Source organism: Stegodyphus dumicola, chromosome 2 (genome assembly GCF_044657685.1).
Source record: "Stegodyphus dumicola isolate Sdum_Otavi_A_Nest chromosome 2, ASM4465768v1".
In the NCBI taxonomy this organism is placed as follows: domain Eukaryota; kingdom Metazoa; phylum Arthropoda; class Arachnida; order Araneae; family Eresidae; genus Stegodyphus; species Stegodyphus dumicola.
Genome location: NC_140769.1, coordinates 60,037,704 through 60,064,426, shown reverse-complemented (window position 1 = coordinate 60,064,426; position 26,723 = coordinate 60,037,704). Strand labels below are relative to the sequence as shown.

The 26,723-nt window shown below is 31.0% G+C and overlaps 1 protein-coding gene across 4 annotated transcripts in view; it reads right to left on the bottom strand.

Moving 5' to 3' along the window:
* Atg2 (Autophagy-related 2) overlaps positions 1-26,723 on the bottom strand; it is a 286,485-nt gene that overhangs the window by 21,148 nt on the left and 238,614 nt on the right. For 2 of the 4 annotated variants that reach the window (XM_085810697.1, XM_085810698.1), the window contains exons 37-41: positions 25,642-25,759; positions 25,152-25,221; positions 20,617-20,699; positions 8,385-8,506; positions 8,138-8,292 (exon numbers count right to left, since the gene is read on the bottom strand). In XM_085810697.1, coding sequence (XP_085666823.1) covers positions 8,138-8,292; positions 8,385-8,506; positions 20,617-20,699; positions 25,152-25,221; positions 25,642-25,759 — 548 coding nt within the window. Of the gene's footprint in view, positions 1-6,622; positions 6,872-8,137; positions 8,293-8,384; positions 8,507-9,557; positions 9,651-20,616; positions 20,700-25,151; positions 25,222-25,641; positions 25,760-26,723 lie in introns of those variants that run through there. The other 2 variants (XM_085810699.1, XR_015039434.1) reach the window with 2 other exon arrangements.

Genomic DNA, 26,723 nt, shown 5'->3' with positions numbered 1-26,723 from the left:
AAATTATAAAATTAAAAATATGAAACCATAATTTATAAAATAAAGAACAATTATGATCTAAAGGATATCAAAATTTACAAAAAAAAAAAAAAAAAAAAAGCTTAATATTTATTTGTTTACTTTATTAAACATTCCTTTCAATGTAAGTGGTTTAAGTTGCTTCGTTTATTATGTGATAATACATTCTCTTTAATTCTATAAACAGACATAATTTCTTGTTCAGTTACAAAGTTCCGCTGTTCAAGTCCTATAATTGCTGTGCCGAGAGAATATCGAATAATTTGTCAATCGAAATTTTTTTGTTTTCAATAACCTCTGTTACTTTCTTCACTATCGGAAGTGAATTATAATGACAAGGAACTTGATTTAAATCATATCAAAGACGGAGTACATTGAGATGAAATACTACATTTAGTAAGGAATTATAAGCCAAATAAAATAAAAGCATCTGCCCTGAAGATAAGGATAGTGCTGACAGATCAACTTCCAATTCACTGCACGCCGCGGTGTTAAAGATAAACAAAGTTTAGATAAACAGAGCAATTTTAGCAATAAAGTTTAGATAAACAAAGGGTATGCCTTTATCCATTTTTTGCAGCAATTCCACTTTTTGTTTAATAGACTTCGAAACATACTTTCACTTTGTAGATCCTTTACATATTAGTAAATATATATCAGAAATTCTATTTGACATAATCGAAAGTTGAAGCTTACTTTTATAAAATTGCTCTAACAGTCTGCAAAAAATAATAAGCCGAATCCAATTCGAAGATTAAGGAACAACGCAATCTGCAACATTAACTGAATTAGATAATTTTAGCTTAGCTTATACCGTCCGTTATACATTAAACGCGCATTTGTAGACATATTTTAGGCATGCGCACACGCATATTCGCAGCCGTAAAGGTCTTACACGCATGCGTCAATGCGACACATGCGCAGAAAGTTTGTAGCTTTGAGGTCCGGATTATAGATCATTCCGGATTATGGGTGTCCGAATTAACGACTTTTGACTGTATATATATTCCAGGGAAACAAAACAAACATTTCTAAAGCACCTCTGACTTATTATACAAACATGAACATTATTTATTTGGCTTAAATTTAATAAGACTATGAGGTAAAAACAACTGAAATATTATAATGCTCAAAACTTGCTAAATTTCAAAACAAAAGTTAAAGTCAAAATACTCACATAATATATTTATGGAAAATGTTTACATTGCTGACTTAATGAACAAAAATCCTTAAGCACTCACTACACGCATGGTTAGGTTTGGTTAATTTGATTATGAGAAAGTATTTGAGGACTATCTGCCTAAGAGGTGGGATGACTTTGTGGAGGATTTTCAAAGGGCAACTAGTTCATATACACATTATACATGATGCAAACCATGAAAACGTTCATGCAACCAGCTCGTTCACAAAGATTCGAACCCCTCACCAGATTACCACTGTTCAGCGATTTTTTAATGCTTGGCCATTTGTGGGTTGTACTGGGGGCACGATTTTTTACTGAAAGTAAATAGACCACAATCATTTTCTAAGCTGAAGAGAATGAAGTGCAAAAATTTTAATTTATAATATGATATCCATCTTATTAATGGAGAAATTCTGGTCTTTATGAAATATTAGTTCTAAATGTCTGACTTTATGTTTAAAATTATATATATATATATATGTTGAATGATCTAAAATTCACTTAGTTCAATAACAAGTCTTTTTAATACTTGCGCAATCTGCAAAGTAATACATATATACAGTCAAAAGTTGTTAATCCGGACTTGTCAGGACTTCGGCGATTCCGGATTATCGATTTTCCAGATTATAGATCATCAGTTTAAATCTGGTAAGATGGCATGCAGAAATTATAAAATTTAAAATATAAAACCGTAATTAATGAAATAAAGAACAATTATGATCTAAAGGGTATCAAAATTTACAAAAAGAAAAAGCTTAATATTTATTTGTCTACTTTATTAAACATTTCTTTCAATGTAAGTTGTTTAAGTTGCTTCGTTTCATGTGATAATACTTTCTCTTTAATTCTATGAAACAGACATAATTTCTTGTTTAGTTACAAAGTCCCGCTGTTCAAGTCCTATAATTGCTGAGTTGAGAAAACTGATTAATTTGTCAATCGAAATTTTTTCGTTTTCAATAACCTCTGCGTCACTTTCGTCACTATCGGAATCGAATTATAATGACGAGGAACTTGATTTAAATCATATCACAGACGGAGTACATCGAGATGAAATACTACATTTAGTAAGGAATTATAAGCCAAATAAAATAAAAACATCTGCCCTGAAGATAAGGATAGTGCTGACAGATCAACTTCCAATTCATTGCGCGCCGCGACGTTCCCCCCGCCAAGCAGCGTGAAATTGATAAACAGATTTCGGATTTCGAAACATACTTTCGCTTTAGATCCTTTACATATTAGTAAATATATATCAGAAATTCTATTTGACATAATCAAAAGTTCAAGCTCACTTTTATAAAATTGCTCTAACAGTCTGCAAAAAATAATAAGCCGGATCCAATTTGATGATTAAGGAACAACGCAATCTGCAACATTAACTGAATTAGATAATTTTAGCTTAGCTTATACCGTTCGTTATACATTAAACGCGCATGCGTAAACTTATTATGCGCATGCACACACTCAAATTTGCAACCGTAAAGGTCTTACGTGCATGCGTAAACGCCTATGCGCATTCGCAGAGGTTCGAGGTCTGGATTATAGATCATTCCGGATTATGGGTGTCCGAATTAACGACTTTTGACTGTATACACTTTCAAAATGATAAGAATAACATTAGCCATCAAATATATGTTTAATGGGAGAAAAATAAACAGTTTGGTATGTAAATATTAATATTATGGTTAAAAAGCTAGTCATTACAATAAATTCTTCATTTCACTTTTTCTAGTATACATTTCTTTTCTTATTTTTTTTAAAATCCTCCTAGTAAAGGTCTTATGCGCATGCGCAGAAAGTTTGTAGGTTTGAGGTCCGGATTATAGATCATTCCGGATTATGGGTGTTCGAATTAACGACTTTTGACTGTATACACTTTCAAAGTGATAAGAATAACATTAGCCATCAAATATATGTTTAATGGCAGAAAGATAAACAGTTTGGTATGTAAATATGAATATTATGGTTAAAAAGCTAGTCATTACAATAAATTCTTCATTTTCTTTTTTCTAGTATACATTTCTTTTCTTATTTTTTTAAGTCCTCCTAGTTTTGCTTTATTTTATTTATTTATTTTTTAAATTACTTGACTTGAAACACTGCATGTCTTTCAGTGCTTCATCTTCAGCGGCTAGATTTTCTAACTTTCAGCACTGCTTTGTTTGTCAACTTTTCTGTTGCTCCAGATAATATAAATTTTTCTGCCTTACAATAGCAGCAAAATCTCTTAATTCTTTTCTTTATTTCAATATTTAGAAACTCTCACAATATTAAATGCAATCATATGTCAGTTTTAGGCTTTTATACATTTCTACTTTTTTATTTTTACTTTTGTCTTCTTAGTTAAAGAAAATTTCAACTGCAGCTTCTCAATGGAACAAAATTACAATAATATTAATTGCCCTAATCCAGTGGTTTTAAACTGAAGGCCTAGGAATATGTATTTGTTGTTGATACAATGTTTATAGTTTTAAAAATAGAGATATAACTGAGCTTATATGCTCGACTGCTGTTGAAGGAAAAAGAGATGGAATGAATAGGCTAGGGCTTTGTCTTTGGCACAGCACATATGTAGCCAGATCACATGACCAAAGTTAAATGGGAAAACGTTCCACATAAGTACAATCAGTAAATTTGGTTCATCAGTTGATAGTCAGCAGCTCTTCATTATTTTTTGCGTTTAAATTTTTTTCTATTCAGTTGGTACTTCGCAAAATATTTAAAAAGAGCATATCTTTAGAATTTCTGATATACAGTCTCACATGCTGGAGATAAATTTTTTTCTTTTTCTGTGTAGTGTTGCCATTGCTCGCTTTGAAATTGTTGAGTTTGTTAATCAAAAATTCGTTTAAGTTTCACAAAACATGAAATAGATCATAAAACAAATTCAAAATTTGGGCTTCCAGATGCCCATTGTTGAGTGGAAGATTATGTTATTCAAAATTTGATGTCTCTAGGTACCGCTGTTTTTCAAAATGCAAGAAAAATGCATACATTCATGCAGATTCTTCATTACTTAATTTATTTAAATATAATGCAGAGCTCTAATATTTGGTGGCAAGAATTTGAAAAGTGAAATGCTATTTTATAGTGGACGATGCAAATTGTCCCTTTGGGCGTACAAAAATCTCAGTACACAAAAATTGTATACTGTACAAAATTTGTTTTACAAAAATTTGGATCTAGCTTCTATTATTCATTCAACTTTTATAAGTCTTTCTAAATCTTTAATAAACTTCCTATAGTAAGGCAAACTTGAACATTAGCTTAAACTTTCTTTCTTAATTTCATTCATACAACAACTTTTCAGCAATAAAGCCAAAACTGATCTCATTAACAAGCATGAATTTAGACAATATTCATAATAATCAAATTTGCAGTAACTATTTTTGCACAGCATTAAAAGTTTCAAACTTCTGCTTATAGAATGCATGTTATCTGTTACTAAAAAAGAAAAGTAATGGTTTATTGGTGAAGAATTAAGAATGGTACTATGATTTTCAAATGAAAGACAATTTTGTTGAACAACAATTGAACAAGTAATTGAACTCCCTAATATTTAAAAGATTTTGTATGTTTCCTTATTTTGAATACACCCTATCAACATTTTATACTTAAAACTCAGTTAAAGTAATGAAGAGGTGTTAATACATGTTCCAGAAACACTTCTGGAGTAAGTTCACTCATCTTGGAGATTCAAGCTCTTAAGAAAGACAAAAGCTAGCAAAACTATCAGAATGAACAATCCCAACAGACAGATCACAACAGCATATATTTACACCCATTAAAAAAAAAAAAAGGCAAATAGAAACTGTTAAGGAACTAGAGCATATGTCAGAGAAGATCATATTATCACTTTTTTTCTGTCCACAACCTAATTTGGAATGGAAAGAGCTCATGCAGGTTTCTCGAAAACATTCCATTTTTGACTTTAAAGGAGCTCCACAGCAAGAATACAAGTTCAGCTTTATGATTGAGTTGGTTAGAATCAAAGTAATTAAGTACCATGTAAGTATGAAGGATATCCAGATAAATGCTTACAGGTTTAAAAATGATACTCTAGTCAAAATTGGACTGGAGACATCAGAGTTTGTAATGGAATCAGAGACTTTTTAGGAACACAAAAGCCTGAAAATCTATCCTAGCACAGTGAAACAACTCACCAGGTAAATCTTCCTCTACCTTAATGTGAAGATTATGACTTTCAAGTCAACAAGCAGCCAATTTAATGCCTTACATGACAGAGCTTTGGCCATGGATAGATAAGATGTTTTAACATGCATAGATGCTTAAAACATGGTGAAGGATAATTCATATATTCATGCAAATTATAGAAAGGGAATAAGGAAAATACTTACAATGTCTTTTAAGCCACATGGCAAATTTTATAATATCTCAAATATTTACAGCCCAGAAGGGGGGACCATGAAAACAGTGCGGAAACAATAGACTTTGAAATCTTGCAATCCAGAAATAAAATTGTTACCCTATCAGAAAAAGCTTACTGAAAACCCAGTATCCTGAGCCTGGACAAAAAGGGAAATGAAGTGATCTTTCTCCTTGTCAACCTGAAAAGTGAGCAATTTCATTTCCAAAACTAATCACAACTAACTAAAATTTAAGACACAATAACACGCCGAATAAATGCTAATTCAGAAGTCAAACAACAAAAATCAGCGTTATATTTACAAAATTTTCACAGGACTAGTTTCGATGGTTTTACCGAACCACCATCTTCAGCTGCAAAACCGCAAAATATTATTCTTGTCCAGGCTTTCTTATCTTATCTAATCATTATTTCCTATCTGGTTCATTTGCGGTTTTGCAGCTGAAGATGGTGGTTCGGTAAAACCATCGAAACTAGTCCTGTGAAAATTTTGTAAATATAACGCTGATTTTTGTTGTTTGACTTCTGAATTAGTAACTAAAATTTGCTAAAAGTCTTATCTCCCATTAGCAGACTTAAACATGCCTGTAAACTGTCAAACTTATGGAAGGATATAATGAAGAAAATTAATTCTATGCCTTCTGAAAGACAAAACTTATGTATTTAAATATTTTTTTCTCATCATTTTTACAGATGACAACAGCAAAACTTATGCATTCTTTTTTGGCTCTCATTAATTCATAACTTCCTATAAAACCCAGGCTTTATGTCCGAAGTTCAAATGTTCATTTATCATAAGACTGATATTGTCTTAAGTGTTCATATTTAAAAATCTTTCCTCTCTTGTTCTTCATTTGACGGAAACTCACTATTTAAAGTGTTAATAAAATGCAAATACAGCATTCACTTTTCAATGTGTCTGTTAATTTTCAAAATTTGTTTATGGCAGAAAGTTTTACCTTAGTTTCTATAAAATTCTGAATGAACAGGATATGATCATTTGCTTTCCACCACATTCAAATGTGACGCCAGTTCTTCACTACATCTATAAATTTCCAAGGATTTTTGAAAGAACATTTCTTACAATGGCCTTATTTCGTTTGCTTGAGCCAAATAAGCTAGAAACTTTTAAGTATAAGTAACAGTGTATCAATATGTTTAAGTTGAAAGTGAAATTATATCTTGGATTAAAATTCTGGATGACAGGAACAATTTTCTGACAGAAGAATTCTGGATGACAGGAAGTTGCAAATTATAATATTTTGTGAAGGCCTAAAAGTCTGAAAAGAAACATCATTTTTATAATCAGCACAAGAAATACACGAAAATGCAATATAATATTTAGATTTTCATAGACGCAATTAATTCTATCCAACTGCATTACAAATTACACACTGCAATATTAGTCATTTATAGTATTTAAGAAAATTGTCATTACCTAAATTTTTTTATATTTCTAAATCAGGGATTATAACCCAGGGGGAATTCTCCCCTTAAGTGGAATTTCATAGTTTTAGGGAAGAAATGTGGTCAGCCTTTTATTTACCTGTTAAGTATTTAGTTTTAGTATATGGATATAAACAATTATTTTTGTTCAAGTTTTGGTATCTATAAATATTTTTTACACTTTTTGAAACACACGAAAAAGTATTTATTTTTCAAGTTTGGGAAATGAGAGTGGCAATGATCTTTTAACAATGGTGAAAGGGGTACATGGGGCAAAAAAGGTTGAAAACTTCCACTCTAAATTCTATTAAATAAATTAAAATAATTAGGTTGTAATTTAGGGAATAATGGGACGGCTGATTTATTTAAGAAGTTAAAATTGTTTTTGAAAATGCAGTCATCAAAAGAGAAAATTAAGTTGGCAAAACTCAGCATGAAGAATGAGTGTTTTTATATAATAAATAATTTGAATAAAAATGTTTAATGAATTACACATTTTTGGGAGATATTAAATAAAAAAATTATTTGGAAAGATTTAAGTCCTCCCAATGTTTGGAAGGATTTTTATGTATTAATTTCTGTATTATAAAATATTAGTCATTTATAGTATTTAAGAAAATTGTCATTACCTAAGTTTTTTTATATTACTACATTATTATTTGTGATTCATCCAAAAGAATTATTATAATAAATCAATATACTGCACTTCTGCTTATGTTAACAGACTCCACGGTTTGGACAGGATAAATCTATTATGTAAACTGATAATCACCTCACTGATAACTGGCTTCTCTAAGATGACCCAACTTCACAAAAAGCCAAAGTTCTTCAGAATTATGAATGGTCACCTCAGAAAATGTTTAATGTATTTTGCATGCTTTGTTACGGTTAACTAATCTAACTTAAAAAAAAAAAATGAAATAATTTAATAAATCAAACATGATTATACAATTTTTGATTTCCTTTCTTTATAAATGTGCATGCACTAAGCATGCACTGACATAGCATGGCTGGCAGATGATTATTTTTAGAGTACTTATGATTTTTCATCAATTTACAGAAAACAGTGCGAGCTATAAATAACTAATAAAGGTATTTACTTGAATTGCACCAACTAGCCGACTTGTAAGATCCAGAAAGGCCATTGCAGTAGAAGTGGAAAAAGAAGATGCTCCATATTGTAGACCCCTTACAATCTGCCCATCACGTCTGTATTGCATCACAGGCAAATAAAACAAGTCTTTGATACCTTGAACTGTATTTAAAGAATACTTAAGTCATAAAATCTTTTAAACTTTTAAATAAGAATGCAAAGCACTTTCGTAAATTTAATTTAACAAGGCTTACATAATTGCACAAAGGAATGCATTGGTCCTACTCCTCCTAAAAGACTAGGAAGTTGATTTTTTATTATATCTTGTTGCCACTCATTTGTTGCAAATGATAATATTTTGTGAAGGCCTAAAAGTCTGAAAAGAAACATCATTTTTATAATCAACACAAGAAATACACGAAAATGCAATATAATATTTAGATTTTCATAGATGCAATTAATTCTATCCAACTGCGTTACAAATTACACACTGCAATATCTCACCTCATGATTATATAATAAGCAACAAGTATGAATAGGAGCTCATGCTAAAAGTCTTGAAATACTGAATTGAATTGAATATGATAAAAGTCTTGAAATTGTAGAATAATTTCTGCATAACAGTAAAACAAGTAAAGCTGTTTGTAATAATTCAAAAGTTAATACTCTAAAAACAATCATTTTGACCTTAAGATAATTTCACATAGATAATTACATAAGAATGATGTTCATTATTAGTTTAGAATAATGATTTTCTTCTTAACCCTCTCAATGACATTGCTTTTATAATAAAAAAAGGAATCAATATTAACTCAGTTAATAGTGATTCTTTTTTGATAACAAAGTCAGTTCTGCCATTGGTCTCCGCTTCACATAACCTCGTTAACAAGTATTTATAACAATTTGTATTTTTATTTTGATCAATCGAGTTGGTAATTCTTTTACATGCCTCTTAAATTTAGTCAACAACAGCAGTCCATGTAAAGACACTTAAAATGTTTCAAAGTAAGGATTCTCAAACTTTTCTAAAAAAATCACTTCAAAACTGAAGAATTGTATAAAATGATCATCATAGAAAGATTTTCCTCCTAACCCTCTCAATGATATGGCTTCTTGAATAATGAACACCTGTATTTAAAGAGCATTTATTAGCTATATTTGTATAATTACTAATTATGTCTTTTCATAAACTTAATATTATGTCTTTTCATAAACTTAATATTATGTCTTTTCATAAACTTTCATTCATTAAGACAATATTTACATCATGAAATAATGTAAAAAAAAGTTTAAAGTAATATATAACAAGTGACAAAAAATCTTATGATCAGATAAAGGCGGTCCTGTCACTCACAGGGTTAAAAATATTGGCACTAGTGCACCCTTAAAGAGTTTCTAAATAAAAGTTATCAAAAATTTTTAGTTACATCACTTCAAAACTGAGGAACTGTACAAAATCATCGACATCAAAGATACTGGGAATGGAACAGATTTAGAAAACTACACGACCCTGGTTCATTCTGAAAATACCAAAATATGCAACCTTGAAAATGGTACTGGTTACCAAAGATAAACACAGAGTAAATATGCCTGAAACAAAACGGTATATAGAATGATAAAGGAAAGCAGTTAAATGTTTGCATTGGATAAAGGCAAATGACAATAAGTATATTTGGGGGAAAATAGCAGAAAATCAAATGAGTCAAATTATACAATATTAATTATAAAAAAAAATTTAAATTCAAACCTGCACTGCACATATTCGCTATTTTTTCCTCGGTGCTAATCTTTCCAGATATTATTGGATGGCACTGCTGTTCTTCTTCTTAAATTTATTTAAAATTTTCTCTGTGTTTGTGAGTTTTTCTTTCCCACTGCTTGAATTACTATTTAGCAATTGATAAGCCAGCAAATTTCTTTTATCAACTGGCTTATAAATTTTAAGTTCAAATTTTATTTCTTGAAAAATCTTTACAATTCATATACCATAATTTGGGTAGATAAGCTGCGGCTTATACATGTTTAGAAGTTGAAAATTTAGTTTGTGAAGTATCTGCAGGAGCAGCATATCTGAGGGAATTTTATTTTCACTCTGTCCTTAACACTTCGCTAATTCAGATTGTAAGTTATGCACAAGTTAGAATTTGCTGCAATATTTTAACCTCAGATTGCGCTAAATCATTTGTAAGCCTGAGGTTTAAATTTTTAGAAAATATGAATGAAATTAATGTACATTAGCTAAAAAAAAGAAAAGAAACAAGAATTTAAAGACAAAAAATTAATTTCTCAACCCATTTTATAGTTATGTGATGTTGTAAAAATAGAAAGTAAAGGATTTCAATCCTATAACTAGCATAAGAGTAAAAGCATCTGAATTTTCTTGTTACAGCATGATAACATAACATCTTGAGAATTAGCAGGGGAAAAAAAAAAAAAAATTAGATGCATAGGGAATGCATATACTTTCTGCTAAACTCCATGGTTTTGCCTGCATTTTCCTATGACTTTCTTTTTTTTTTTTTTTTTGAAACAGCTATGTTTACTTGTCAATTGCTGTGTTCATTCTTACACGTTTTTATTGCTTTGTAGCTTGCTTTTTTTTTTACCTTATCATTCATGTTTTAAAAATTTTATTATTCTTATGGCTCCTACTCGAAAAAAAAGTTGTAGAGCTGCATTTTAAGCCTTCAGCAGTGAAGAAAGCAATCAAAATTGGAAATTGCGCCGCGGCTAAAGAACTTCAAGTTGACGAGCTATGCATTCGACGGTGAATGTCTGAACAAGAATTAGAGAAAATGCCTAAGAATAAAAAATCTCATTGAACTGGTATTATAACCTGGCCCGTTTTAGAGGACAATTTACAGAAATAGACAATAGAGCAGAGAGAAAGTGGATTATCAGTATCAACAGTTTGAATTCAAGCAAGAGCAATTGCTCGATAAATGGGAATTGAAAATTTTGCTGGAGGACCTAATTGGTGTTTCAGGTTCATGAAGAGGAAGAAATTATCTCTCAGTACGAAAACAACAGTTGGGCAAAAGTTTCCTGTGGACTGGCTTCAAAAAAAGATAACTTTTTTGGAGTTCACATCTAAGAAAATTAAAGAACAAAATTTGAAAAGAGGGCAAATAATTAATATGGATACTTGTACTTTTGACTGTCCTCCGAGCAGAACTGTTCATTCAATATGTGAAAAAAATATTTCAGTGTTAACAATTGGGAATGAAAAGACTTCTTTTACTTAGTTTTGGGTTGCACCGCCAATGGAGAGAAGTTAACCCCTATGATAATTTTCAAAAGAAAAACAATTCTGAAAGGAAACTGCCCTAAAGGAGTTATTATTTGTGCCAACGAAAAAGGATGGATGTGCAAAGAAGTGATGTTCTTTTGGCTGAGAGAAATTTATCCAAAAAGGAAAGGTGCTTTTTTCCAACCCCAAGGACTCATTGTTCTGGATTCAATACAATCCCATGCAGCGGATACGGTAAGATCCAAAGCAAAAAAACTTAACATCGATATCTCAGTGATAACAGGTGGGGCTGAAAAAGAATTTTACAGTTGTTGGATCTCACTATCAATAGAATTTTCAAGCAACAAAAGCAATAGAAGGAATGGACGCAAAGCGAACTCCATTCCATCACAAATTCCAGACGAATGAGAAAAGCTTCGTATGAGGAGGCTGCCTTATGGGTTGATAAAGCATGGTAATCAGTCCAAGCTGATACAATCATATATATCAGCTTTCATTAAATCGGAAATCATCGAAAAAGAAAATGAAAGTGTAGATAGAGACATTGAAAGAAGTGTTTTAGAACAGACTGATGAAATTGACCTTGATGGTCATTTGTTAAATTTATTTAATTTTGACATTGATGAGTCGGCTTTTGAAGGTTTTGTATAAATATGAGTAAATGTAGTTTAACTTAATAAAAAAAAATCTGATTTTTTATCTAATTTACATATTTTTTTTCATAATATGGTAATCTATGGTGATAAACAAAGTTTATCAAACCTGTAAAAATAATATCTATTAGAAATCATCAGAGTTCGTTTTCAGCAAGTTCAAGGTAAGATATTTCTTTCTTATTTATTTATATGTTACTGATTATATTTATCTTGTAAATGTTATCGATTATGATTAACATCAATATGGCACGGAATTACTGAATAAATGAATATTAACTGCCATGTTTCGGAATGCTTTGCTGCAGTTTGGCTTATCCCATGAACTTTCATTTTTTATTAGTCAATTATCATGTGTGTGGTGCATACGCCAGGTTATCTACCTGAAATTACGGTAATGATTTTTGCAGAGGGGAAAAATGGTCTGCTGAAATGCCAAGCTCCATGAGGTCTTCAAAATCACATAATGCAATCATTTCCCTTTTTTTGTTTATGCTTATAAGATATCAGTACATTTCTGTAGGAGGCTTAATTTTAGACCCTGTACAACCTTTCCAATGTAAGTTTCCCGACAGCAACTTTTTCAAATGTAAAGTTATATATTTAAAATGAATGGACTATTTTATTGAAATACAGCTCTGATTTCAAAGCCTCAAATACTATTTTAAATTCCACAGAGCAATATAAAATGCCTGCAATGTATTCATTACTTTAAAATAAGTTCTTGATTATTTTGATATATTATTTCTTGATTATTTTGATGCCTACATAATGTTGCTAAGTGTAACATTTCTGAGTTATTAAGTCTTTGTAATTCTGAGTTTTAACCGTATCTTTGATTGCACCCTTAAGTTTAAATATTCTCAAGAGGAGAGAAAGGAGGATCGCTACTGCCTAAATAGAGGACACAGAATTTAATGAATTATGATGAAGGATTTAATGAGCAGTTCAGATTTTTCAGTATCCAAACTTAATCAAATTTAAATATATATATATATATATATATATATATATATATATATATATATAGGATGCATTCAATAGCAAATGTTAAAATTATGTGTATATGTATTATTTTAATGACATGGAATTAAATCAAATTATTAAGTGCTTCCTTGTTAAAGCGGCCATCCCTATCAGTCCACAAATCCAGATTAGTTGCCAAACCTGACAAATTTAATTGCCAGCTTTTTTATTTCAAATGGTTTGATTATGATGTCATTTGTTTGATATCATTCATTTAGTATTTCTCTTTTTCTCTAAAATGCTTACCACTTTTAACTCATAATCAATTAGAAAAGAAGCATATATTTTAGTATATTATTCTTTCCTTAATTATTTCCTCTCTAAAATGTAAACTATTTTTAACTTTATCAAGTGAGAAATAAATAGTAGTTTCTTCATTACATTCTTCATTCTTTCATCCATCCTCCCTCCTTCTAAAGTGTTCTCCATATCTATCTGAACATCAACTAAAAAAGCAAAAAGCCACAGTCCCCTCCCCAAGAGCATAAAATTTTGCTTGCTGAGTGAAAGTGCAAAAATGATCACCAAGTGAAATTATTTATCAGGAAGCAAAATATTTGAAGTTGCAATGTAAATAACTGCAGAGGAAAAAACTGTCTTTGTGCCAATAACTGGTTTCATGGTTTCAGGTTTTCTATTTTTATGGCTTTTTGCTTCATATACTATTGTCTTTGTGCCATTAACTGGTTTCATGGTTTCAGGTTTTCTATTTTTATGGCTTTTTGCTTCATATACTATTGAGCTGAAGAATTATCTTTAATCAGATGGTGTAATATGCAGTTAAATATGGCTAAAAAAAGAAAACAGTCGTTGATTGGAAAAACTATGGCAGAGAAGTTTGTTGCTCATTTTTGATCAAGCACATGAAAGGGAAAATTGTAGCACTTTAAAAAATTGTTGAGATTGACAAAAGTCTACTTTGTCAAACAAAAGGACAATATATTACTGAAATAGTGAGCTTTGTGGGGAATTTGCAGGAAAACATTTTCTTGTTTAAACAGTGGACAGAGGCACCAGAACTCTAATGGCAATGATAAACAAATTTGTACTATTGCTGGCAACTTATGAGAGTGAGGAATTAGAAAAGGGCAGTTTTAATCATTTCAAAACAAATCATAAGTACAGTCTTGCAATTCCAACACCTTGTGCAAATACTCAGAAAACTGAACAATTCTGGGAAGCAACCAAATAGTAGAATAAAAGACAAAGAGGAATGACTCATTAACAATGGCTTCCTACTTAGGAAAGTTTATATAGTGGCAATACGTGAGATGAAAGAAAATATTTGATTCTATAAGAGCAGCAACTGCCAAATTATGGCCCCCACGAACATAAATAAATGGTATCTCTCTATATGAGTTTTTCATTTTTTGAAGGTTAGCACAGTGTTTTCTAATTAATTTTAAATTTATTAATTTTTATATGTCGCCAAAGTATATTCAGTGGGCGCTTTAACAAGGAAATACCAATACTATTGAACTTTAAACTGAACATTGGTTGCAGAATTCTGAATGATATTTGAAGCAGAATCTATCTGCTTTACATTTATTTAATGATGATCAAACTTCATGAGAAACTAATTTCATTATTTAATAAAAAAAATTACACAAAATCTGATTGCTTTTATATTTATTCATGAGTTAACATTACACATAGGAGATCATATTTATCATGGAGTATTCAAACTTCAATTCTCTAAAATTCACTTACACAAGATACTATTTTAAATTTCTAAAAATCTACTCTTCCAGTACATATTTGCAACTACCGGTGTTCTACAGGAAATGGGCAGACGGAAAGAATTCATCTGACTGATTTCCATCCTATCCAAATTATATATAGAAGATCCTACCAAGTAGTACAAATACATCGGAGATGTACAGTTCATCTTGAACAGCACTAAAAGCAGAAGTACAAACAGCTCCCCCTTTGAGCTCATCACTGGCATTAAAATGAGAAATCGAGAAAACTTAAAGATTACTGAAATTCTTGAAGAAGAAGAAACAAATATTATGATGAAAGATCCAGAAGATATGAGAGAGGAAGCAAGAAAAAACATTCTAAAAATTCAGGAAGAGAACAGAAAAACATACAAGAAGAAGATAAGAGGCACAGGTATACAATGTGAATGACCTAGTGCCCATACATAGAACGCAGTATGGATGTAGTTTAAAGTTAAGGCCAAAGTTCTTTGGTCCATACCATGTATCAAGAAAAGGAAAAGACCGGTGCGAGGTCGAAAAAGTAGGACAATATGAAGGTCCTGGCTGTAAAACCACAGCAGATGATCATATGAAGCCCTGGACTGTTCCTACTTAGGACTGTGCAAATCCGCTGCACACTTTTTTTTAAAAAAATTTATTTTCATATTATATTATTTGCTGTCTTGATGTACCAGTGTCGCTGATCCATGTTTTCAAGGCTGAAAATAAAATCAGGCCGTATTTCTACCTTTTTCAATTCCAATTTAAAAAAACAAAAAAACCTGAGAGCTTTCAGACTTTATATTACATTTTAAGGGGCTTTTTTTTTAACGTTTTGTGTGTTAACTTTATTTATTAAATGTCATGTTCTTTGCACTTAAACCATAAAATTCAGTTCAACAGCAATATCGCAAAATAATTTTAAAAAGAGCATAGCTTTAGAATTTCCGGTACACAGTTGCGCATACTGGAGATAAAAATGCCACCCCCCCATACAGTGTTGCCATTGATCGCTTTGAAATCCCTGAGTTTGTTAATCAAAAATTCGTTGAAGTGTTACAAAATATTAAATCTATACATATAATAAAAGAAAGAGTCTGTCTGTGTGAGTGTCTTTAGTTCGCGCTGCGTGTAAGCTAACAGACCCACGGCTACGAAATTTGGTACACAGGTGCATCTAGACAAGAGCCAGTCCACCTTGAAGCGATTTTTTCGAAATTCGAGTTAGATTTTTTTTTTTTTAAATTTTATGTTTTGTGACAAAATTGCATCATTTTGAGACATAATGGGCTATAGGAAAGCGAGATTTTACTCTACACACTCCACTGTCATGAAACGTAGGCACTTAGTTATTTTACGAACTTAAAATAAATTTCGTGTTTCAATAAATCGATTAAATACAAATTTATTTAATGAAGACAGCTTAACACCTTTTCAACAGGATATTTTCTAAAAAAGTTTATTTTTAAAAATGTACAGTTTACTTTTCTTTGATTTTTGGACACATTAAACTTTCATCCTTGTGAATGCTTTTACAAAAAGAATTTTGGAAAAATGATAATATTTTGTATTTTTAAAAAATCTTTTAAATGAAGCTTCGGAGTACACTTCTCACATCTTTAAAAATGTGATTTTGGCAACGATTTTACTTCTTATTGTTGTTGATAGATTTTTGATGAAGCCACATCTTTTTGAATAGTTACATTCTTTTAGAATATGGGTTTGGCAACAATTTTTCATCATATTTCTTATGTTACTGTTTTTAAGAGATTGGCATTTTTTTATATATATAAAACATCTTTATTGATTTTTTTTGATAAATTTGTTCTGCAGAGTAATATTCTGTGCAGTTTTTAAATTTAATGTTTGGTGTTCGCTTCAGGCATTTTTCCGGTACATTTAAAAGCCAGACAACGGCTGGCCGCATAGCAGTTAGTAGATAATAAAACAAATTTCCAATTCCAAATTTGAGCTTCCAGATGCCAATATTCACTGGAATATTATGTTATTCAAAATTTGATGGTTCTAGATACTGTTATTTTATCAAAATGCGAGAAACATACATACAGTTATTTAATTATTTAATTTCTTTAACTATATAACACAGAGCGATAATATTTGGTGACAACAATTTAAAAAGTGAATCAACTCAAAATGCCAAAACGAAATTAATAGCCCTTGCGGGCTAATGCCCTTTGGGCTTTAACTCTTTGAGGGGCGGTATATAAAATAAATTAATCTGTGGTAAAATTTTGCATGAACTATAACTTATGGACCCTAAGGATACAAAATTGAGACTTTAAAAAAATCTAGAGCTAAATCCTGAATTTTGAGAGCCGGTATATATTTTATACCGACACCCCTCTAGGACATTTTTTTCCAGGTAGCTGCCAACTGTTAATCTTTGTTTTTAAAATTAATTTTGGGTACTTTTGATGTGCGTCTGTAGTGATGAGTGCTTGAATATAGTTATGTAAGTCTAAAGACAATTTTTTTTAAAAATTTTGGCAGAAATTTAAATCTTTAAAAATAAAATTTATGTTTTTTTATGCACTTTGATGACGCAACCCAGCTGAACATACTTATGTAAAATATGGGTAAAAAGCTTTTCAACTTGATTTAAATTCAATATTATTTTATAAAAAAATTTAGCAAATATAACACTGCATGTGTAAATCGTATCATGCTGTAACTGAACTAGTATAATATTACAAGCAGATGTAACTCAGCCGAAAATTAAAAAAATTGAAAAATGAAGCACTACGACCGACTCAGCTGAGAAAGTATGTTGCATTTTTGAAGTTGTATTTTATACTTTAGATAATATGTGAAAAAACAACCATGCTTCATACTATGATACGAAGAATCGCCCCCCCCCCCCTCCACGCACACACACTTTAGATCATCAAGGACCGTAAGGGTCCCTTTTTTATTTTTTGTAAATATAGGTTGTAATGTATCTTTTTGTTCAGGAAGAAACGCCGTTAAACAATTTTATTATTTTATGCACCTCAAAGCTCTTATTCTGATTTTCAACCCCTTTGGCTGCATAGGGGCTCCTTTTCAACTTTTGGATAAATTTTAGTTTGCATCTAAAACGGGCCTTAGAAATATTTTTCCTCCTTTCACCAACTGTGAGAATTTATTTCGGAAACAACCTATTTGTATCAACGAGAGCGCAGATTTCTCTTGTGTTCTCTAGTCTTTCATCTGAAATTAACAAAGAATTTTCCTAAAGAATAAAAGCATGCTTTCAAACCAGCAGTTTTTGTGAAGGAAGAGTGACGGAGAGCTCGCGACTTCGGGTGAGATGGACCTTAAGTACATTTCCATTTTAAGTGAGCTTTCCCTTTGTGTGATCTTATCACACCTCACAAAGGGAAGAAGGCGGGACTCCCGAATGACAAATTAGTTGTCAATCACCTCTTTCCTTTTCCTTGCATTCTAGAATTTTGGAAAACACGAAGCAACGGGTGTCTTTTGGGGGCTAACATGCCACATTTAACCCCCACAATTGTGTAAAGTTTTGAACCCAGATGGCAATTTTGAAATCCATGAGTCTTTCTCTTGGGAAAGAGATAAGTGCTGAAATAAAAATTTTAGCTAAACACAGACGAATGAAACTTGAGCTGAGTACACAAAGAATAAATGAAACTAATATACTTGTATTCAGTCCTAGTGCAGAGTCAATAAACTCCCCATTCCTCCATGAACATAATACTGAATCCTAAACGACTTATAAATTAATCATGAAAAATTATTACATCATAAACTGTTATAATAATAAAGAAATTCTGTCATGTCACAGAGTATAAAAGGAGAAGACTGGTGCTGCCATCTACTGGCGTGGTACCCTCAGTGTGGGCGCCGGTATATATTATATACCGGTTTTAAAATCGTATAAATAATCTTCTGTTAATTATCATTTCTGACAAAAATGAAGTAAATATATAAGATTCAGCATATGTACGTCATATATTTGCAGGTTTTGAATCTTTTCTTTCCTTCCAATAGAATTTATCAATCTTTCAACATGATACCTTGCAAAGAGGTATATTAATTTCATAACTGCAAAATATTGAGCATTCATAGGGTGATGCTACCATTTAGAATTGAAAGGTAACACTAGAAACTTACGATTATAGCTTTTGGTGTAGAAAAATTAGCATTTTTTCGGAGGTTAAAAAATTAACAAACAACCGGTATCGGTGCCCTTCAAAGGGAAAGGGTTTAAAAAAAAAAAAAAAAAAAGAGAAAGTTTTCAGATTTTTTAACATTTTGTGTGTTTTTTTTATTTATTAAATATCATGTTCTTCGCACTTAAACCATAAAATTCAATTCAACAGCAATATCGCAAAATAATTTTTAAATGAGCATATCTTTAGAATTTCCGATAAACAGTTTCGCGTGCTGAAGATACAAATGTCCACCCCCCATACAGTGTTGCCATTGCTCGCTTTGAAATTGTTGAGTTTGTTAATTAGAAATTCTTTAAAGTGTTAAAAAATATGAAATTGCTAATAAAACAAATTTCCAATTCCAAATTTGGGCTTCCAGATGAGAATATTTGGGTCTAGATGTACATTATTCAAAATTTGATGGCTCTAGGTACCGTGTGAGAAACATACATACATTTATGCAGATTCTTCATTACTTAATTTCTTTAAATATAACACAGGACTCTAATGTTTGGTGGCAACAATCTGAAAATTGAACCGATGCAAAATGCCAAAACGAAATTAATAGCCTTTCTGGGCTAATGCCCTTTAGGCTAAAAACATTTTCTGACCCAATGACATAATTTTTTGGTTACATTTTAAATTATTACTTAAATTGTTATACAGTACAAAGCCCGAATTTCGGACTCGTTGGGACTTCAGCGATTCCGGAAACTTTATTACATTTCTTTCAATGTAAGTTGTTAAGTTGCTTCCACAAAAAATTCAAAAAGTTCTTTTTTCTTATGTCATACACAGTTGAGTTTCCAATGCTATACTCCTTGTATAATTTTGAGATGGATATGCCTTTATCCATTTTTTGCAGCAATTTCACTTTTTATTTAATAGACATCAAAACATGGTTTCGTTTTGTAGATTCTTTGGCAGCTCCAGAATTGGGAACTCTTTTCGACATAATCGAAAGTTCATGCTTAGTTTTAATAAAATTGCTGTAATAATAACAGTCTGCAAAAAATAATAAGCTGGATCAAACTAAAAGATTAGGGAGCAGCTCAGTCTGCTACATTAACTGAAATGCCTTAGAATCAGTAAAGATAATTTAAGCCTAGCTTAATAGCGCCCGTTATACATTACTGGCTGTGCATCACAAGATTGGCAACAAAAGCTAAGTTGTTGTGCTAAGTTTTGTCTTGCTCCTTTTGCGTACTAAATTAAGCCTGAATTGTATTAGTTATTTACTATACCTACGTTTATTTCTTGCATAACTCACTTAAGACTGTATCTCCAAAACAGCATGAACATAATAAAGTAGCACATAAAAGTATTTCAGGAGAATATACCACAGATATGACTGTGGCTGAAGCAGCACAATATGTACCCTGGGAAAAAGCACAAGTGAATGCAGCTATCAACGCAATTCATTCCGTAATTTCCCCTTTTATATGCTAAATAAGAAAAATGTTTATAAAATCTACTCTATTGAAAACTTCTTAGTGAAGGATTAACAGCTGCTAGAATTAGAAACTTAAAAACTGAGTTTGATTTGTCCTAGGTAACTTTCTATTTAAATAGTGAGAAACAGCAGCTAAATTATGATAAATTTTAAAGCTCATTGAATGGTGGTGGTGGGGGAACTTTTATGAATACATACAATAACAAAGATTTAGAAAACTTACCCATGACGATAACAAATACTTTTTAATTTTATTTCTGAAGAATTTAACTGTCCAAGCCCCATTAAAAGGCCCCGCAAAGCACCCTAAAAATCAAATAATATTGAAATTAACTGTAATGATACACATAACTTATCTCATGCTTTTAAATATCAAAATATTTAACACTGAAGCATTATTTCAGATATTAGAAGAATAAATATTAAAACACAATCATTTGTTTAATGTACCTACATCTATGCAAAAGACTCAACTATGAAACAAATGTACAATATTTTAACAGAAACTTTAAGGGGGGGGATAAGAGATAAAGAGAAAGGAAAAGAAAGCAGACCATATTTGTTTTTGCTAATGCATTAATTCTAATTAAAAATTTATCCCACACCACTAAATTATTGTAATAGAAACTCATCCATTTTGTTTCACTTATGACAGTTAATTTTTCTGCACATTTGTTCTAAATTCTAATATATTAATGTATGTCAATTCTAATATAATATGTATGTCATGATATAAAATGAATGATTTGGAGCTTGGCGGTGGCGTAATAGATCAATAACGAAGAAACTTGGCAAACACGTCTGAATTCAAAATAACTTATTACTTTACTTAACATTATTGAGGAAAGCATATCGGGATTCGTAATATTTTGTTCACATATGGACGAGCATCTTATGCTCTCTACATTTTTGTTAGATCAGCATATATTCCTTAAACAAAGAAGGTAGCCACAAAGCTTCTGGCCAAGAGGAAAGCTTAAATGAAAAGTGACGCATCAGGTCATAGAAAGAAGGGAGGGAGTCAGTTTTTAGTTATGGTTTACAACTCGGTGATTGTCAAGAGGCATTAAGGGTTACGTAAGATCGCATGATTAATTTGAATGACGCAGTTTAGACTTAAGCGCTATTTTTAGGGCAGATAGATGAGGTTCCCAAATGAAATAGAAAAGAGGTTATAGTGAATTAAATTTAGAAGTTTGCTTTCATATCTTACACATATACATATAGAGAGGTTTTTGGTCTTTTTTGTTCAGGTATATTATATTTATATATTACCATATATAAATATGATATTATAAATATAATATAGTTAACTATCAATAAAAGGAATTTGAAGAGGAAATAAGATTTGTTTTAAATAATCAGAAACCGACCCAAACTGAGATAAGAAGTAACCTTGAAATTCAGTAAAAATGTACATAGTCTGTAAGACAAATTCTAACTTTCTTATACACAAAATTTGTACCTTCTTAATTTGTTGCAAATACAGAATCTCTCTCAACTTTAATATTTAACAAATTCTCTTTTCTTCTATACTAGAGTTTCTTAAAATAAAAGTTTAGGGCACTGAATTAATATTTACATTAAGTTATTCGTATTATTTCAAACTGAAAACTATCTTAATACTCGAACACCCGCAACCTTCATTTTCACTTCAGTGATTTATGAGTTAAAGACATAAACGAGAACACAATAATGAATATATATTATTCAATTAAAACATTTAAATTTGTAATTAGGAACAATAAATAAAAACATTAATTTAAAAAAAGATAACTGAATTTATGATTTTAAGAAAATGAAGAAAACTGCATGCTTTTCACTAAATTCATATGAATGCAATTCATTTTAAACTAAAATTCAGGAATGCAGTTTTTGTATGTAAAATTTAGCTTTGCATGACATTTTTCACACAATATTTTCTTCCCTGAAATAAAAATATTAGTAGTCATATTACCATTATAAAGTTTTATCTCGCATTTCCTTCTCTTTGGGGCTGATTCCTCTGGTGGAACTGTTCTGCTTGCATTTCTTTTAGGTTTATTAGTAAGGCATATGTAGTTTTGACACATTTCATCAGCTAACATCTGGTCGCACATTGTAATTTAAGAAATAACCCAAACATTTCTTGCAGCTAAATCTAACATACTGTAAAAAGTATGAACAGGCCATCTTCTACAAGGTGCTTTTACAGTGTACTTCCTAACTATCTGATCAATTACATAGACACCACATTTGGTTGCATTTTAAAAACTAACAGTTTCTGGGTTTCCCCCCCCCCCCATTGTTAGTTATATCGACAGATGAATGAACAGTGCTTAAAATCATTAAATTTTTTTTCTCTTTCCTTGATATACTGTAAAAGTAGCACTTGTTTCATCATGTTTCAGAATTTTAGATTAGCTAACTCTGCTGCAAATTGCAAAGAGTGTTGATGAGGAGAAATTTAACAGGAATTTCTTTCGGTTTGAAAAAAAATCAGATTTTGTAAATGATAGTCATAGGTTAAACACTGAGAGCTGTCTGAATCAAAAATGTTATTCAATTAAGCCCAGGACTAGTGCCAGAGCTGGTGTGACCAAATGGCAGAATTAAGGGGAAGCAAATTTTTTAGAATTGAAAGGAGCACTGATCAATAAAATTATGAGATAGCAATATCTTTAGAATTTAGGAAAGGTACTGGCAAATTTTATTAGGCAAAATTTAGGGGCGCTGATTGGCAACAGAACTTTGGACCTGCAGAGACTTCACTGGGCCGAAAAACATCTAAGGCTGATCCTGGATAAGCTTTGTGTAATTTATTTATTTGGGACTGGAATTTACTTACTCTGGACTCAGATAAACCTTAAGTATGTTTATGAAATGGCCATAAGTATAATAAATAACTAAACTAATATAATTCAGGCCTAATTTCATTAGCATGCAATAGAAGGAAGACAAAATTTAGCAGAATGCTTCTAGTCTCCGATCTCATGATATATTATTGACAGGAGTGTAAAGCAGATGCGGGTGAAGCTTTATGATGATAGCCATAAATTTGAAGATTTTAAGATATCACAAATAAAAAGCGAACTTTTCCAATCAATGGAATTTAGGAAGAAATGCGGGGGAAAAGTGATAAATAAAGGTGATTCAATACAAGTTTCTTATTGCGATAACAATGAACAAGTAAGTCATAAATCAAATCTCAACAGGATGAAAATGAGTAGCGAGTATTTAAACTGAGGTTTTTGGACAGAGCACGTTTTTGGCATATCGTGCCAGCTATGTTGTTAGTTTCCTGCCAGCTCTGATAGTGGTAATTATTCAGCCTTGCATTCCATTGCTAATGACACTTTAATTCTGATGCTCCCTTACAGTTAGTGAGCCATTAGTCACTCAATGTTTGAATTAATTTGGATACCACTATTTCATTGACAACATTGCAAAGTTGCGGTTACACTGCAGCACAAAAGAGTGCTTTTATGTTCGAATATTTGTTTACATAAAAAGGCTATTTTTAACCTTTTCAGGACTTTATCATTGTTCTCAGGCACAGTGATAGTTCACTTCATGCCTGTTAAGGTTATTAGACTAAAATAACATTACCAGATAAGTGCCATACCATAGCTATACATAACCATACCATACCATAGCTCCTGAACAAATTATGGATCATGTCTCAACACAAAGCAACATTTAGTCTGCCGTCCCCCCCAAGACCACAGGCTCCCACCAGTAAGCCCAACAGAAGGTTTTGGGTTCATCCTAGAAAATAAGAGAGCTTAGATGAAACCAGGCCTTATTTTGATGGTAGAAGTTCAGTAGTGACAGTTTTGTAACATTTAGAGACACATTTCTATTTTACCCAGCTGCAAAATTACAGGTCACAATACCAACCACTGCACTTCAAGGCAGTGAGCTGGTACATATACATCGGTAAGTCTTTGTTGGGTGAACCAAGCACTGAGATTTACAAGTCTGACATATTTAAAACTGCCCTTGTGAAAGCATTCCCAGTGGTTAAAGACAAGGCGAAATTAAGAGCGGAACTGTTTGATAGATAACAAAAGGTGATAAGAGTTAAATGAGTTTATACTGAGAAGAATACAAGTAATGAACTTATTGTATGGGAAAAAGCCTGATGCAGATTATCCAAATCATGTTGTCTAGGTTGCTGCCTCAGATTCAGGATTTTGCTGAATTACAAAATTCGAGTATGCTAGGACAGTTGAGATAGCGGTAAGTTAAAAACTAGGTGAGCATCTACAAGAATGGGAGATATGAAGAGAGGTCCAGCAGATATGTTTACAGATCTGTAATTGAAAGAAGCCCCAAGCAGCAGATACTTTAATAACAAGAAGAAATTTTCACCGACTAATGCTGATCACTAAAATAAACTCCAAAAGAGGAAACTGCAGGAAGACATAAAGAATTTAAACTAGTCAGGGGTACTGAAATATAGAGGGTACAGTCACACTGGAGATAAAAAAACTCTCAAATTGAATTAAATATAGTGTAGATAAAAAATGTGTCCCTCCAAGTAATTCAAATTCTGTTAAATAATGTACCAACATCTGCATTATAGGATACAGACATAACTTTTGGCAATCTACAGGAATGAAATGGTTATTATTGAATGAATATCAATTTAAATAAACATCAGTATATGAAACAACTCAACCACACAATAAGAAAATATATGCAAGTAATAAAAATATGTAACTAAACATTAAATACAAAATTTATACCCTTAAATAAAATTAAATAAAAATTCACCTGTTCCATAACAACACGTTTTCCTTGATAATCAATACGAATTAAAACTTCAGGAGAAAAAGAGAAAAACCTAATAGAAGAAACATTATATTGAAATCAGTGATTTACCAAAGAGAAAAGACTAAACTCAAAATATCAAATTAATGAAAATAGTTCATAATAATAATAAATTTTAAACCCAGTTATAGTTATTTTAAATAATAAATTTTAAAAATTGTGTTGCTTACACAAAAAGAAAAATGCATTAAAAAGTATAATAAAGTCTTAACAAGAATTATACAAATTATAATTCAATTTCAATAAACTTTTATATAAAATTCTAGGTTTCGCCAGTGGCATTTAGAAGCAGGTGTAATAATAGAAACTATATGAATGAAATTGGGAAATACATTTTATCATTTTCTCAATACTAAATAAAAGTAATTTTATAAAGGCTGAAATGCCTAATTGAAAATACTTTCAAATGAACTACTAAAAAATTACATTTTACCTATAAAAGGTTTCAGAAGTCTTTATATTTTGATTTCCAGCAGATAAATTTGAAACTTGATTAGTGCATGTGTTAGAAGTTTTCACAGATACATTTACTGCTCCACTTTCTGATTCACCTAATTCAAATTAAATATTTAAATTGATTAATTTACAGCACAATCTTGATTGCATACTATGAAAAATGTAATACAATCTAAAATTCAGCATTAGAAAAGAGCTACTAATTTTCTATTGTTCATGTTTAATATTTTCAGTACATATTAAGAAAAATAAATATTACATTAAGACATTTAGGAGATTCTTAAAGTAATAAAAAACTTAAATTCATTTTATTAATTAGTAATGTTGTTGAGATATATTTGTTAATACTGCCAAAAGATGATGTTACAAGTCAGTCAGTCTGAATACTTCCCTCCTCCTCACCTGGACATGTACGAATGTAAAACTGATGAGTAATTCAGTCTTCATTGTTTAAATACTCGAACTGCAATGTGCAGCATAATTAAATGTTAGAAATATTTGATGACACTATTAAGTTCCCACTTTTCAAACTTTGTATTTGAATTTAGGCTTTTAGCCTGCCATATGCATGTGTATATAATTATTTAAGTTTCAATTAAAAGAAGCTAAAAATCCTCCCTTCCCATGTGCTGTAATCCATTGATTCTCATTTTGTTTTAATCAATTTCACATCAATATTAATAACAGAGGCATTCTAGGCTAACAGTTCTAATTTATAGTCCACACTTCTTTAAATGCAGATAGAAGTCCTTCTTGTGGTAAACAAAACATTTGAAGCCTGAATATGCTCTTTCAGATTTAAACTGCTAATAAAAGTAATGCCTTCTAATCAGTTCTATCCAGTAAAATACAATTCCTATCGATATTAAGTTTACTTTTTTGATTTTGAGATTTTCTGACTTTGAGAGTTCTAATACTGTGGTCTAAATAAAAAGTATGAATCATTTTTTAAAAATATCTCCCTTTTTTTTTACTACAAAAAGCATTAAGCTGGAGGGGAAAAAATCATTTGTGCATAGCACTGAGTAAGTGCAATTAATTTTGATAAATGATTATTTA